Here is a 14521-nt window from a genome sequence, read left to right as displayed (position 1 = left end):
CGAAAGTGCAGCTTTTCGAATCACACGCTGCCTGTGGAGACGGGACCTTCCGAAAGGACCCCCCCAGTTTTCGAAAGCCCTTTTTCCAATCACCAGATAGGAAGAAGGGCTTTCGAAAACTGGTGGGGGGGGTCCTTTCGGAAGGTCCCATCTCCACAGGCGGTGCACGATTCGAAAAGCTGCACTTTTGAATTGCCGTGGCTGCCATTATGCTAATGAGGTGCTGCATATTCATTGCAGTGCCTCATTAGCATCTTTCGAACCTCCTCATTAACATGCCCCTTTCGAAAGGAAAGGGCACATGTAGACCCAGCCTTAGGTTTCTGGTTAAGCAGTGTAACTTTCAAATAGCTAAGTGAAACTTCAGAGATCTTACTCATGATTTCCAATGTGAAGTATAAAAATGTACAGGTTGAGACTTAACCCTGTTCCCTCATTTGGAGGGTTGGGAGAGCTGAGATTCTGTTTTAGGTTCATAAAGTGTCACCCTCTGAGTCTTTCAAAGGCCGTTTCTACACGTGCCACTTTCTCTGAAAGTGGCATGCTAATAAACGGCCTGAAATATGCTAATGAGGCATGCATGTAAATTTCCCACACCTCATTAGCATAATGTCACATGATTTGGAGTCCAGAAGATAATCGTCCGGACTCCAAAACATGTGATATTATGCTAATGAGGCATGGGGAATTTACATCCATGCCTCATTAGCATGTTTCGGGCCGTTTATGTGTAGAAATGGTCAAAGATCTTAACAATATCCTCCAACAGAAAGAGTGAAGTCAGACACTTACTTCTTATGTTAAAAATAAGAAAGAAGATACAAAAGTATTTACGAATGCAACCACTGTTTTTTATTTGTGGTTTATAATTCATCTTTAAAGTATATTTTTGCTGTGAAAACTTACTGTGTAAAATGACAATCTCTTCCTCTACAGGTCTACTTAGTTTATTGATTACAATCACTATGAAGCCCTGATTTACCTTAGCACAATTTTGGATTGATATATATTAGAAAAGCTTTTGCTACTTTTCACTTCTCTTTGTACTTAAGTTCAGTATAGCTATTGATGAGTCACTAGGAGTTTCTCTAGATGATATAACGTAGAATCTTTGTCAAAACTCAGCTTGACTTTCAGATTCCAGGTTGAGTTAGTAGTAATTTGTAAGTTAGAAAAATCACCATCCTACCTGCAATATGAGCAGATTTCATCAAATTAGTGAAAGGTAATAAACTTGGCAATAGGTTCTCACTTTTAGTGCAGATGTATTTTTAAAGAAGGGGAGTTTTGGAAGTACTTTCTTTATAAGAATCAGTTTGTTGCATTCGAGATTTCCTATATTCTTGCAGAAGCTCACTATTCCTGCTTCGGCTTCTAGTGTGCACTCTGCTACAGATCAGATTTGGAAATTTCCATATAATACCTGCTGCACAAATTTTGGTTTACTGTAAATTGTCCACACCTCTGGGTATATTGACAATTCATTTTTATTTAATGTAGTTAACTGCAAATCACTGTAGCAATGATATTTAGCACTGCTGTAGCGTCTTACATTTTAAAACACTTTATAGGCGTTATCAAACAGATCTTAGCAGTCTTCCTTTTGAAGTAGCTTAAATATTATCAACTCTGATAGGGAATCAGACACTGAAGTCAGTTAACTTTTCAAAGTCTTCTTAGTGAGTCACAGGCAGGGATGGAACTAGAATTTAAGAGTTTATGGCTTCTAGCACTTCAGTTGGTTCATTGACCAGATTGGCTTTAAGCAGCAGCTTCCAGCTTGTGGCTTATATCTCCAAAGAGCTGCAGTGTCTCTTATCCATCAGTGATTCCTCCTCAGTTGTAGAGGCCAACTTGCTGTTGAGCAGTATAATTTACACCACTTTGTGCCAGCTTGTGTGAATCTGAGCTACTAGTCCCTATTTGAAGAGGGCCATCTTAACAGCAGACTGTTGTCACCAGTCCTTGAACTCTTAATGTATATTAGGGAATTCTTCATAGTGAAAAGAAAGGACAGTTTTAAGAGAGTAGAAACATTTACAGCACTAATGGTAACTTCTGAAATAAAAATCTGAACAGTAAAGGACCCCGGAGTAAAGGAAAAAAGTTGTTTTATTTTTGATAAAGTTTTGATGCCCAGTGCACCAATCCTTTGCCTGCAAATATATCATTACCTGCATAATTAATCATTAGCAGTTCCACGTCACGTCACATTTGTTGATTGCTATACTTTTTGTTATCTCACATTTTAATCTTTTATTTATTTTGTTCATAAAATTTTGTAATAACGTACAGAAAGGCAAGATTCTCCTGCCAGAGGCTCTTTCTGTGGAATGTTCATGGATTTTGAAACAGCAAACCAGCGGCAAAGTAATCGAAATATGGCCAGTAAACAGAAGTAAGCAACATTAAAAATTAACTGCATGTAGCTATTTAGGCAGATCACCATTTAATATGTGAATTCTTTCCATAATGTTTAAAATATTTGTAGTAATTATTTATATATAAATATTTATATGTATAAAATTTTGTATAATATTTGATGTTACATAAAATGAAGGATTGCTTAATCAGCTACACTGATTTGGTTTGAATTGTATCCTATTTGCATGCTTTGTTCAAAATTAAGGACCTAGTAAAATAATTCTGTTCTATAGACTCTATATAGTTCTATAGACTCTCTATGTAATATAGTTATATATAATTTATTAGGTGATGAGCTTTCATTGGATCTGAAGAAGTGGGTCTGTCCTATGAAAGCTCATCACCTAATAAATTATTTTTTCAGTCTTTAAAGTGCTACGTGACTGCTGTTTTGTTCTATGTTAGACATTGCAGACCAGGCTGGAACTCAGGCTCTGAAACATACAGAGGAAGTGGGCTTCAGAGCTAAGCTCTAGTCCGAGCCGCAACTTAATAGTGTTGTCTGCACAGCTATTTTTGCATGGTAGCATGAGCCCAAGTCTGTCAACCTCGGCTGGGAGTCTTGTCACGACCTGTGTAGATGACACTGTATGTACATAGGAGAAATTGGGAGCTAATAAAAAAGACATTTTTAATGCATCTTTAGGAGTAATTCCTGCCATCCTAACTACTTGAGGAACTTGAAGTGCATTCATGCATACCACAGGAAGGGTAATTTTTCATGGGCTTTCAGTAAGGCCTGTGACATAACACTCCATAGGCTGTTAAAAGTTTAGGTTGATGTATACCTGTTAATTAGTAGTATAACTTTCCCTTGATTTGCAGCCAGGTCTTGGATTTCAAATAAAATCTTTACCCTCATGTCACAATAAATTAGAACTCCTAATATTACCATTACAAATACATTTTAATATCAATGGACATCGATATGTAATTCCATGCGTGTGCTTGAAGGGGAATAGATTGTTAGATCTGTAATATGTTATTGTGTAATGCATAGGGTGATTAAGTGTCCTTATGCTGATATGGGACAACTGGGAAAGGTGAAGGGGAGTTCAGTGGCAATCAATCACAAGTGTGCAGTATAAATATTCCAATAAACATAAAGTTTACTTAGCTCCCGTTAATAACAAATACTGCATAGTTCATCATCATCATCATCATCATCATCATCAATAACCGTGGGCTCAGCGCCTGTTGGTGTCTGATGCCTCTCTCACTATTTACTTCCATCTTTCCCTGTCCAGTGCAGAGTGGCTTAGTTTTTGTAGACTAGCTCTGCACAAATCTACTGCATCATCTATCCATTCTCTGTGGGGTCTGCCTCTCCTATTCGAACCATCCATTATGCTGAATACTTTTTATTTCCTCTTATCTTTAAGGCTTTAGGAGTCACACAAGGAGAAGTTAATATATACCCTAATCCATTCAACCCAGATACATACATGGAGAGAAGATGTGGGGTGGGAGACTTTGACTGACCTGACCTTTCCTTCCTGGTGCTTTCATGCCTGTCTGGGACATGTGAGGGGCCTGCCTCCCCAGTTCTGGTGCCACATCTTCTACAGGCATTGGGTGGGAGCATGTCAGATCATATGACCACCTCCCCACTTCCTGCCAGGATTCACACCAGGACATGGCCAGCATCAGCTTCTTGGTATTGTGTGGCAGGGGAGGGATGGGAGCTGCTTGCAGCCACAAAGGAGTAGCAGGTGAAGGGATAACCAGACCTACGTCTTTTCAGAGCTCATCCCTTTCTCTTTCCCATCCTCCCTGTGGTTGGGAACAGCTTTTCCTTTCCTGGCTACACAGTGTTGAAAGGCAGCTAACACCTCCAGGCAGCGGCTGACCACTGATAAAAACCCTTCCTGGCCTCCCTGCCCCCAGCTACAGGTACTGGTACTGCCAGGCAGCAGAAAATATGAGACAATTTGGCCACTTCCAAGAAAAAGTCTGGACACCTACAGAAGGGCTTAACTATAGTACAATTACTTTAAAAATTGGATGTCTGGTCACCCTAATAATGCTATTTTCCTTTAAACTGACATGAGTTCATATAGATTTTACATAATAATTATTTTTCTCTTTTGTAATTCATTGTAAAGGAAACGGAGTTCAGAACTGCTTCGCCTAATTGATCTGGATTTCTCAGTGAGTTTTTCTTTATTGGATTTACCTCCAGTGAATGAATATGACATGTACATCAGGAATTTTGGAAAAACAAACACTAAGCAAGCAAGTACCTGACTTTTTTTAGACTATATGAATCCTGAAAGCTTAGATTTTTATCTTAGAAAATGACTTTCCTTCTGTTGGTTATATTAGCTATGAGGGTGGTAATCATCAAAACTTCAATTAGTTTTGACAAGAGAAAAAACAAGTCAGGAATGGCCCTAAACAGTTAGTAGCTCTCTAATTTTTAGAGGAATTTGTGTATGCAGTGGGATGGCTGGGAAAGATAGCACAATGGGAACAGGAAGCAAGGTGTAAAATAAGCATTTTTAGATTATTAATGCTCATTAACATAAAGAGCAGTTGCAAAACCACAAGATTCTTCAGAAGATTTGTAAGCGATTCAAGCTTTCTGATAGTTATCCTAAGGTAAGTGTGTCAAAAGTGTAAAACACTTTTTTGTGTGTCTTGTTGGTAGATGTTTAAAATAAATTTTTGGAACACATGAATAATGAAAATGCATTTACTCTCAGTTTAATATGTAGAACAGTACACATGTATTTGGAAACTCACAAACAGAAGACAGTAATGTTGAATGTAACAGTTTTAAAAGCTACCCATTTATGTTAAGTTTCAGCTTTTGGGTTTCAGCAAGAAAGTGCTCAGAGTTTTTAATAATTTTATTTTCACATTTAGGCATATGTTCAGTGCAATGAGGATAATCTTGAGAGAGACATTCAGACAGATGAAATAGAGACACTAGAAAAATGGACACAACATCCAGGAGACAGTGTCCTTGTATCTGGAGGTGAATAACCCTTTGTTCATGTTTATTTAGGTCCTTAAATACTTAAACTTCTTTTTTCAGTGCTGTTAGATTCTGAAATGAGACAGTCTGCTGTTAGATTTATTTATTTGTTTATTTATTTATTTATTCCTGCATCTGCTGGGAAGAAAAGTAGGCCTCCTGCATCTTCTCCAAACTCAGCATTGTTGCTGCTGAAGAAAAATTGGCTGCTGTCATGCCTTCTGTTCCTCAAATGTTGCACAGAGAATGAAATTTCTTTTAGGAATTGATTTTGTTTTAATCTCATGTCTTTTTACAGGCCCCAGAAGAAGCAATGATGTTTCTGTAGATACAGCTGTAACTCCTAAGATTGATTCACAGAGATTAACAAACTTCCTCCGGTCTGCTTGTCAGGTGCATTCCTACATGAGTATGCATATATAAAATGTGGGAGACGTGGATCACTTAAAATGCCTGTTCCTTATAAGTAAGCGTGAATAATATTCATTATGGGTGAGAGTCAGCCCTATTCAGAGGAACAGAAAAAAGCCTGTGTAAAATATATGTCCCTTTTAAACTGTGTTTTTCAAGGTGGTAAAGTTACCGAGAGTTTATCAAAAGCTATTAAACTCATCAAAATAGATTGGAAAGTTGTTGACAGTGAAGTTGGAATGTAAGAACAGTCTTTTTATTTTTATAAATGTGATTAATTATGTTTAAAAGGTGATTGCTGTTTTGCTTGAAGAAGATCGAGTTGCAACGCAACCCAGGTGGAATCTGAGATCTCGACAAACCAGTTTGTCTATTAGTGATAGCTGCTTCCAGCTAAATACTAATCTACCTTTCCTCCATGGTAAGAGAACGTTATTGCACTTATCAGAGAGGTAGCTGTGTTAGTCTGTAGCTTTGAGAACAACAAAAAGTCTTGTGGCACCTTATAGACTAACAGATATTTTGGAGCATAAGCTTTTGTGGGCAAAGACCCACTTCATCATGCATGGTCTCATGCATCTGATGAAGCGGGTCTTTGCCCACGAAAGCTTATGCTCCAAATATCTGTTAGTCTATAAGGTGCCACAAGACTTTTTGTTATTGCACTTATTTTAATGGACAAGGTGAACTCCTCTTTTGCTTGGTTGAACCATAGAGAGCACGTTAGGGTGTAAAAGTGAGGTAAAGCTCACATTTGCATTCCTCTGATCCTGTTGTAATTCTATGTAGGGCAGCTCCCCATATGTTGATTTAGAGGACCCCCAGCTACAAATGACCACAAGAGGCCAAAAATGCAGCGAGGAGTCAGTATGTCATAAATATGGAATAGTGTAGCCCCACCTTCATTTTTTTCAGTATCCTGGGTCTGTGTGGCTGAAGGATTACCCTTGCACTGCAAGGATCCTTCCTAGTTTGGTTATGTTAGGGTTAGAGCTCAATTTACTTTGGCAACATGGAGCAAAGCAACCATTCTGCACTGCAGAAATATGGATTGATATGTCTAGAACACAACTATGACTTTCTCCAAGCAAACTACAAAATTATAGATGAGAAAAAAAACCCCAAACCTAAAACAGTCATTCTTAGAAGGAAAGACCTACCTCAGCATGAAATGTTGCATATTCTACCAAGATGTTCCAGAAAAAATGAATCTGTTGTTCTGATAAATGCCTACATTTCTACACCATGTACCCTCTCCCCTACTGCCTGTTCCCTGGTTGAGACATTAGTGTGTTTTCTAGCATGTACCATAGTCATCTCAGATTTATTATTGAGAACACCAGGGCTTGTCTGTATCCAAAATAATAGTTCTTCAGATTTTTTGCCTCCATTTTCTCTCCATTCCTGTTCACTTTCCTCATTTAAAGCCAGTTTTGGGGGAGGATAGAACAGTTTTCTCTCCTTCTCCCAGTTCCCTTTTCTTCCTTCCTGCTCTGGCAGCAAAGGCATAGTGCCAGTAGTATTCAAATAGTCTTTTCAATTGCTCATTAATTTCTTAATTTGTGGCTTGGCAGCTAATTATTCACTCTCTTGTTTAAAAAGTTTTCCTTTTTTATTTTGACATAGGCCGAAAAGTGTCCTGCTTGCACATCTCTCAGGTTCAGAGGCAGGCTTTGCTTTCTGTTCATGGGTTACCAGAAAAACCAGGTGCTGTTCAATTGGACAGGAAGTATATCATATGTGTATGGAATGTCTGGCAGCCTTCCAGTCCTCAAAAAGTTTTAGTCTCTGAAGCAGAGGTACAATTCCTACTTATTACACAATTGCCTATTGAATGAATTTTGGGTGCATGTTGTGCTGTACTTTCTTCGTACAGTTTATAAAATGCTTTTTTATAAATGTTGTACAGTTGAATTCACTGAGACAATGTCCCACCCCACCCCACGCAACTCCACATCTGATGTAGAGAGCTTAGAGAGGGTCTACATTCACCCTGACTCCATTTTACAGGGTTTGGGGTTTTTTTTTCGATCTGGGGTAGAAGTTACCAGGAACTACCTGTCTCCTCAGCCATTAGTATGGAGTGGAATTATACCTTTCAGCTTTGCAGCTGTAAGTGCGGACAGTACTTTGGAGAGGAGATAGGAGGTTTCCTGCAGCCTGCCTTGGCCTGCCATGGAGCCAGCATCTCTAATTTTTCTGGACTTGTGTAGGTTGGAAGAACATAAGTATAGTGAGCTGGACCAAGCCTTTAGCTACCTTTCAATTATAAGCCTAATGTATTTTTTCCTGCCTTATAGGTGTCATGCTGCTGCTTTAGTCCCAGTAAAGCAACTTTAGTGTTTGCTGGAACAAAGGATGGTTCATTGGTAATGTGGGATCTCCGAGAAAACTCTAGGATGCATCAATGTGTGAAGTTAAATGAAACTGACTGGATATTTAGAGCTCCAACATTTTCTACTGGTTAGTATGATGTGTGTTTTGAATGATCATTTCATATTCAGTATAGGTATCATGGTAGACCTCTCTGCACGGAATCCGCACTGCGATTCGGAGTACACCCTCTCAGCAATTATCTGGAGTCTGCCAAGGATGACGCGAGCGAACAGTTTACCGGTGACGCTTAGGAGGGAGATTCCACGGTAGTTGTTGCAGTCGCTTCTGTCTCCTTTGTTCTTACACAACGTTACAATGTTAGCGTTGCGCATATCCTGTGGAACCTCACCCTCTTTCCAGCACAGGCACAGTAGCCCTACAGGGGTTCCAGGAGTGTGTCCGCAGGACACTTGATTACCTCTGGTGGTATACCATCCTGGCCAGGGGCCTTTCCTGCTGCAATGCTGTCGATGGCTCTCTTCAGTTCATCCACAGTCGGTTCCTGATCCAGTTCGTCCATTACTGGTAGGAGCTCGACAGCATCAAGGGCTGCATCAACCACAACGTTCATGGAGAAGTGCAGGGAGCAGAGGAAGCCACTCTACATAGCCTTCATCGACCTGACCAAGGCCTTTGACTTGGTCAGCAGGGATGGTCTGTTCAGACTGCTCCACAAGATAGGCTGTCCTCCACGGTTACTCAAGATGATCCAGTCGTTCCATGAAGACATGAGAGGAACCATCCAATATGACGGCACATTATCGGATGCTTTCAGAATCAGGAGCAGCGTCAAACAGGGATGTGTGCTTGCTCCGACATTGTTCGGGATCTTCTTTGCACTCCTCCTGAAGCACGCCTTTGGATCTTCAACAGAGGGCATCTTGCTGCACACAAGATCTGATGGGAAACTGTTTAATCTTGCAAGGCTGAAAGCTAAGTCTAAGGTGCGAGAAGTCCTCATCGGAGACATGCTGTTCGCAGACGATGCTGCTGTAGTGTCTCACACAGAAGACCAGCTTCAAAAACTGCTGGATCAGTTCTCCAAGGCGTGCAAGGACTTTGGGCTTACCATCAGCCTAAAGAAGACAAACGTACTCGATCAGGATGTTTCTGAATCCCCATCAATCAGCATTGACAACTATACATTAGAGGTCGTCCATGAGTTCGTTTACCTCGGGTCCACCATCACTGACACCCTGTCGTTGGACACTGAGCTAAATAGGAGGATCAGAAAAGCGGCCACAACTCCGTCCAGACTCAGCAAGAGAGTGTGGAATAACAACAAGCTGTACACTCACACCAAAATGCAAGTCTACAGAGCCTGCATCCTCAGCACCCTCCTTTATGGCAGCGAGACTTGGACCCTGTCTGGCCACCAGGAAAAGAGGCTGAACGTCTTCTACTTGCGCTGCCTCAGGCGCATCCTTGGAATATCATGGAAGGACAGAGTGACCAACACCGCCATCCTCGAGCAAGCTGGAATCCCAACCATGCACACCCTCCTCAGGCAGCTTCGGCTCCGCTGGCTTGGCCATGTCTACAGGATGAATGATGGAAGGATTCCAAAAGACATCCTGTACGGTGAGCTAGCCTCTGGCAAAAGACCTCCCAGATGCCCCCAGTTGTGCTACAAAGATGTCTGCAAGAGAGACCTCAGAGAGGTAGACATTGAGCTGGACAACTGGGAAGAACTAGCAGACGACCGCAGCAGATGGAGGCAGGGGTTACACAAGGGCCTTCAGAAGGGCGAGATGAGGATCGGACAGCTAGCAGAGGAGAAGCGAGCGCACAGAAAGCACACTAAGGACTTGCCAGACACCCACCACATCTGCAAGAGATACAGCAAGGACTGTCACTCTTATCTGGGTCTTCATAGTCACAGTAGACGCTGTAAATGAAGTCCTCAATTGAAACTATAAAGGGCGCGATCCATAGTCTATGCAGACTGAAGGATGCCTCCTACTATAGGTATCATAAATTATGATAAGAAATGTTAGCTTTTGCTACTTAGGACAATTCAGAGGTGATATATAAGTTGGTAAAAGTTACATGTCAGTAATGGGTGTAAAGGACTGTCAATTGCTGTAACTTATACATCAAAGGCTCGGACTAGAGAGTTGTTTCAGCTGAGCAATTGAGCAGGTATCTACGCTGAACTTGGGAGTGTGCTTCCTAGCAGGGGTAGAAAGCCATGCACTAGCTCTGCTCTAGCTTGCACACTAAAAACGTCAGTGGTGGTGTTGGCATAGGCAGTGGCATGGGCAGTGTCACCTGAATAAAATAATACCCAGCCACCTGGATATGTACATGGGAGGCTATCCCACACTTCCAGTCTCTGTGCTATTTTTGGTGCGATAGCTTAAACGGAAATAGATTGTCTGTCTATATGCTCTGTGGTGCACACTCCAACCACAGCGTAGGCATACCGTATGGGGGAGAGTAAATTAAAATAGGTTACTCCCCTATTACTTTAAGTTGCATGATGAAGGCCCAGCTGAAGTCATTTGCTAAATCAGTTTACCCTCCCTTATGCTCACTTTAACTCTTTTCTGTACTTTAGTATACACTTATGTTTCTCTTGTACCTATTTATAATCCCATTTATTGAGAAGTCTGGGACTTTCGGGAGCACCTACATAACTTAAATCCCATTAATCCTTTGTGAGATTTGTACTCCTAATTCTAATATGTCTGAAAAATCTCACCTGTGTAATTTATATCACCTCAGAATTTTATCTGATTACTCTAATATTTGTGGTGGGGTTATCTTTGCCATGATCATTTATTGCCCACATATCTCTCAGGCATTGAATCAATATACATTCTTTGGAAGTGATAGTAAATCATAGTATACTTCCACATACACCTTCTTTGCATCATCTCACCTTCATGTCTGTGACTTTAGTACTGTTCAGAATTTGAGTGTGACTTTTGACATGGGTCAGGCCTTTTTATGATGGCATCAATTCAAGCTAAATGCCCAGCAAGGATCACAGTGTTGAAAAAAATGTGTGTTGGTCAAATGTTCTATCACTCCCACACAAATGGCTTTTGGAGACACAGGCCCACAGCCAGAGATGCTGTGTAAGATAGAGTATTAGACTCCTTTGGCCTTTCTTGCAGTCATTTGCTGATGTGTAATAGAGTAAAAGGTGGTGATACTTACAAACTGAGAATTCTGAGGAAGGTGTAAGTTCAAGAGTGTGGAGGTGACCTACTTTGCTTACGTCTCCTTATTACCTTCTATAGTGAATTTTCTTCCTGTATCCCCTCTTCCAACCCCTTGGCACATGATTAAACCAACTTAGACTCCTTAACTGCATTACAGCAGGTTCAGAGATGATAAAAGTTTTGTATGAGTCATGTAAGTAACATATTGATAAGCAGGCGTGGGTCTAAGGATCAGCAGTTGAATCAGTGGGGTAACCACTTACACTCATCTAAAGCTCAGCTGAAGTCAGGGGGATGCCACACAAATGAACAGTTTACTCATGCAGATTTATTTGCAGGATAAGGCAGGCAGCTATCCCTAGAGTGATTTTAAACTGGAATATTTGTATGTTGATGGAGCAAGAACAAAGTGTGTATTCTATGAATTTAGACTTGTTAGATTACCTCAGCCTCCCATGGAAATTGGCCCCACTTATCTAAAGTTACATTGCAATACAGAAAGGGAGTGCACCTATTATCTACTTAGCAGCCTGCCTATAAGCTACGTAGGGTATTTCATCATATTCCAAAGTGAGTCCCACATCTCTAGTACTATTCTTTTTTTAAATATAGGAATGATATTGAAAAAGTTATTCATTTTGAAAAAATTAGATTATTGTTAACATTTCATTCCCAATAGTAATAATCATGCTGGGGAACACATTATTTGGTTACTGATGGAATTTTTAAGTGACGATCTTTAACCACTAGCCGAGTGTATATGTTCCGTTGTGGCTTATTGCTTATATTAAGATAAGGATTTTATATTGCACACTTATTGGAGCCAGATCTCTTTCACTTTAAATTAAGTCAGTTGCATTTTCAGTGGCAAATCTTTGATAATCATAGTCACTGACAGAGGGGTACATAATGAGATGATTTCTCTAAATAATCATTTGCTTTTAAAATTGTATGAAATGGTAAGTACAGGTTGGACCTTCCTGGTCCAAGACCCTCAGAACCAGACCAGTCCCAAATGAGGGAATTTAACAGACCGGGGTGGTTCCCCCTGCTGCCCACCCCACAGCCTGCTACTGGCCCCACTTCCAACCCCACCCCAGCCAGGCTGCCTTCAGCCCCAGCTCCCAACTCTGCCTTCCTCCCCCCAACACTTCAGTAGCTCTGGTCCCTGTCCTGCTGGCGCAGCCTCAGCTCCTAGCTCTGTTGTGGCTGCCATGGCATAAGCTCACAGCCCTGCTGCGGCAGCCCCAGCTCACAGCTTTGCTGCAGCCCCAGATTGCAGCCTAGTAGTGGCATTCGTTGGCAGCGTTGGGAGCCCAGGCTTGCGCAGCAGAGCTGGGAACCGGGGCTGCTGTGGCAGGGCTCCCCAACTGCTGCTGGACCACCACTCCCAGGCTGCTGCTTCCCAGCCATGGCTTCTTGTACATTTCCTGGCCACTGCCAGGGTGCTTCTTCTGGGCCCAGCTGTGGCTCCCCAGCCTTGGCCAGTCCCCCTGTCACCAACCCAGCAGGGGGTCCATCCCAACTCCCAGCTAGCACCAACTCCAGGCCACCAGACTCTCTGGTGCAGCAACATCCGTGGTCCTGCTAGACCACTGCACCATCCTGCTGGACCACAGATGTTGCCAGACCATAGACTGCCTCATTTCTGAGGTACAACCTGTATTTTCTAGAGTATTCCTTTTATGTAACTGCTTTCTTTTTCATAAATAAACTTGTCATCTCTAGAAGAATTATTTTTCTCCCAGTTTTGTTTTTCCTAATTTAAAAACATAAGAATGGCCGTACTGGGTCAGACCAAAGGTCCTTCTAGCCCAGGAGCCTGTCTGCTGACAGTGGCCAGTGTCAGGTGCCCCAGAGGGGGTGGACCGCAGACAATGATCAAGCGATTTGTTTCCTGCCATCCATCTCCAGCCTCTGACAATCAGAGGCCAGGGACACCATTCCTACCCTTGGCTAATAGCCTTTTATGGATCTAACTTCCATGAATTTATCTAGCTCTTAAATTCTGTTATAGTCCTAGCCTTCACAGTCTCCTCTGGCAAAGAGTTCCACAGGTTATAACTATGCGCTAAGTGAAGAAGAACTTTCTGTTATTAGTTTTAAACCTGCGACCCATTAATTTTGTTTGGTGTCCTCTAGTTCTTGTGTTATGGGCACAAGTAAATAACTTCTCCTTATTCACTCTCTCCACACCTGTCATAATTTTATATACCTCTATTATGTCCCCCCTCAGTCTCCTCTTTTCTAAACTGAAAAGTCCCAATCTTTTTAGCCTCACCTGTTCCAAGCCCCTAACCATTTTAGTTGCCCTTTTCTGAACCTTTTCCAGTGCCAGGATGTCTTTTTTATTTTTTTAGGTGAGGGTATATCATATGTTTATATCATAGATTTATATAGGGGCAGTAAGATACTCCTTGTCTTATTTTCTATCCCTTTTTTAATGATACCTAACATCCTATTTGCCTTTTTGACTGTCTCTGCACATTGCGTGGATGTTTTCAAGGAACTATCCACAATAACTCCAAGGTCTCTCTCCTGATTAGTTACAGCTAAATTAGCCCCCTTCATATTGTAAGTACAGTTGGGGTTATTTTTCGAATGTGCATTACCTTACACTTATACACATTAAATTTCATTTGCCATTTTGTTGCCCAGTCACTCAGTTTGATGAGATCTTTTTGAAGTTCCTCACAGTCTGCCTTATGTTCTTTATGTTCTTATGTTTTTAAGAATTATTTTTCTCCTGGTTTTGTTTTTCCTAATTTAAAAACACTGATTTATTTCCTCTTCTGTTGATGCTGATAGGGTTGCAATTATTATGGCTAGTTGTTTTTTTTTCCTTTGAGTATCAGTAGCTTTAAGAATGTTAGCACTGTGTAAAAAATAAGTGGAAGTTTGTGTGCCTGATACTATTCTGGGAACAGTATGTATTATGTGCTTCTGCAGAGGTAACTAGGGAGCAATGTGTCAAATTTTTTGCTTTACTAAGTTTTTGTGAAGTTCAAGTTTTATTTTTAAAAGTTTTAAGTCCAAGTGGAAATTACATTTTAGAAACTTTATAAAAGCAGTAGCGTAATTAAAAATAATGTCACTTCTACATAACCCTTCTGAAGGCTAGTTTGATCCTCTATCAAGCACACCCAGAGCTCAGAGTCAT

At 41.1% G+C, this 14521-nt stretch overlaps 1 protein-coding gene across 3 annotated transcripts in view; it reads left to right on the top strand.

The window, feature by feature from the left end:
• The window catches only part of DYNC2I1 (dynein 2 intermediate chain 1), a 65587-nt gene that overhangs the window by 35640 nt on the left and 15426 nt on the right, over positions 1–14521 (top strand). For 2 of the 3 annotated variants that reach the window (XM_074985049.1, XM_074985051.1), the window contains 7 exons: positions 2296–2398; positions 4530–4659; positions 5293–5404; positions 5703–5797; positions 6107–6236; positions 7442–7614; positions 8116–8278. In XM_074985049.1, coding sequence (XP_074841150.1) covers positions 2296–2398; positions 4530–4659; positions 5293–5404; positions 5703–5797; positions 6107–6236; positions 7442–7614; positions 8116–8278 — 906 coding nt within the window. The remainder of the gene's footprint in view (positions 1–2295; positions 2399–4529; positions 4660–5292; positions 5405–5702; positions 5798–6106; positions 6237–7441; positions 7615–8115; positions 8279–14521) is intronic. The other variant, XM_074985050.1, reaches the window with a different exon arrangement.

Source organism: Carettochelys insculpta, chromosome 2 (assembly GCF_033958435.1).
Source record: "Carettochelys insculpta isolate YL-2023 chromosome 2, ASM3395843v1, whole genome shotgun sequence".
NCBI classification, from domain to species: domain Eukaryota; kingdom Metazoa; phylum Chordata; order Testudines; family Carettochelyidae; genus Carettochelys; species Carettochelys insculpta.
The sequence above is the reverse complement of the archived record's forward strand: the minus strand, read 5'-3'. Positions and strand labels throughout refer to the sequence as shown.